The sequence below is a fragment of the Carassius auratus genome, chromosome 15 (genome assembly GCF_003368295.1).
Source record: "Carassius auratus strain Wakin chromosome 15, ASM336829v1, whole genome shotgun sequence".
Taxonomy (NCBI): domain Eukaryota; kingdom Metazoa; phylum Chordata; class Actinopteri; order Cypriniformes; family Cyprinidae; genus Carassius; species Carassius auratus.
In genome coordinates, this window is record NC_039257.1 from 22,028,410 (window position 1) to 22,030,491 (window position 2,082).

The following is a 2,082-nucleotide window of genomic DNA, read 5'->3' on the forward strand; positions in this document are numbered from 1 at the left end:
TGGTAATTTTTTACCAGGCAGTAATTGAGAATTTAATCAGATACTGTATCACAGTATGGTTTGGGAACCTATCTGTGCAATCGAGATCAAAGCTGATACGAATGATACATACTGCTTGGAAAATTATAGAAGTGAATGAATGGACACCACTGCAAACTATGTAAGAAGATGCCACTGTAAGACACGCTGAGAGGATTGTCTGTGATTTTTCCCATGTTTTGAATACCGAGTATGAGTTGTTGCCTTCTGGCAGGAGGTTCAAGGATCCCAGTGTCTGTGAAGTTGTTAAATAGAGGAAGTATGGAGCTGTCATTTTATGTATTAATATTCTGAGTATTTTGAGAATTGTATTTGTCTAATGTGTGTACTGTATGGTTGCAGCATGGGTGATGGCCCAAGACAAATTTCCCTACTGGGGACAATAAAAGTTTACCTTACCTTACCTTACCTTACCTTAACACACATACACACAACTTTTTGAATAGCATTTTATTAAAATATTAATAATATCAAAGCTATTTTATTTTACTTGAACCAAAAAGACTGAGCACACCTTAATGCAAGCAAAGTTCCTAAAAAACATTCTGAACAGTCATGTCCTTCTACACAACCCTGTGTTATTAAAACTAGAGTTTATTATTTATGTTGCTAAGCTCCTTTACTTCATTTCATACATAATCATACTATACACAACCTCTTGTTGTCTTATATTCTTATTAACAAAAGAGCAATTTCCATGGAATAAATATTCTAAATGTCTCAAAAATTTTCTCCCTTAAATATATATATATATACACACACACACACACATACAGACACACACACACAGGATCTTTAGACTTGACAAAATATTCCCTCAGATATTCCCATTTTTTTTCTTGAAAATCAGTCTCATAACTTGTTGCCGTACTGTTGTCAGATTTAGTCCATAAATAAGTGGATTTAAAATGGGTGGTATTAGAATGAATTCAAGAGCCATGAAATTACGCAGACTTTGAGGCACATTCCTTGGACCATAACGAGTGAACATTACATCAAACAAAAATGCAGTTGTCACATTGATCAGTGCAAGCAGATGTGGTACACATGTTTGTATGAATTTGTTTCTGCCCTCTATTGACTTCCTGCACTTTCTAATTACGTAAATGTATGAGCAAAATACTAATAATGCATGTCCAAAATATATAATAATTATTACAAACCCAATCACATTGTTTACTGTTGTAGAAAAACAGGAAAGTTTAACAACTGACCAATTTTCACAATATAGCTTTTCAATACTAGAGCCACATAAGGTTAGTCTTGATGTTAAGGTAATAAGAAGAGACATGCAAAAAAATGGAGAAAGCCAGCAGAAAAGAATACATTCAAGTACTCTATTACTAGTCATTACTGAATGATACTCCAGTGGCCTACATATTGCCACATACCTGTCATAAGCCATCACTGTTAATGTTGAAAAGTCACATAGAAGAGATGAATAAATGACAAATATCTGAGCCAAACATCCAGCATAAGAAATCACATGATCATGGGCTACCAAATCATACATGAATTTAGGGTAGAATCCAGAAGTTCCATAAAGTCCATTTACGCAGAGACTACAAATGAACACATACATAGGCTCATGAAGCTTCTTACGGCAGATTATAGTGAAAATTACAGTTACATTACACAAGACAATCAGAGGATAATACAGTGCGGTTAAAGACAACAAGACATATCTGTTTTCCACTGTTTCATTAAGACCAGAGAGTGTAAATACTAAGACCCTGGAATCATTCTTCAATGGTGGCTGCATCTTGAATTTATGTAATTATTTCAAGGATTTCATTAAAATAGAAAAGTTATTGGAAAACCATAAAGTTGTATACATTTGATTTGTCACAGTATATATGAAATCTGTAGAAGAGGAAGAAAAAACACCAACAACAAAGCACACATGAATTCCTCTAACAGTACCATAACTTTTTTTCAGTTACAGAAAATCTGAAATCTTACCATGTTCTCCATCTGAATGCTACCCGTAGTGTTTCGCAAAAGTTTGATCTCATTTTCTATATATAGACACTGATCCCATGT

General features: G+C 34.0%; 1 protein-coding gene across 1 annotated transcript; it reads right to left on the reverse strand.

The window, feature by feature from the left end:
- Positions 1-856: 856 nt before the first annotated feature.
- Positions 857-1,801, reverse strand: LOC113115378 (olfactory receptor 52K1-like). The gene has a single exon (XM_026282905.1). It carries the CDS (start codon positions 1,799-1,801, stop codon positions 857-859), a length of 945 nt encoding a protein of 314 aa, XP_026138690.1.
- Between the last annotated feature and the right edge of the window lie 281 nt (positions 1,802-2,082).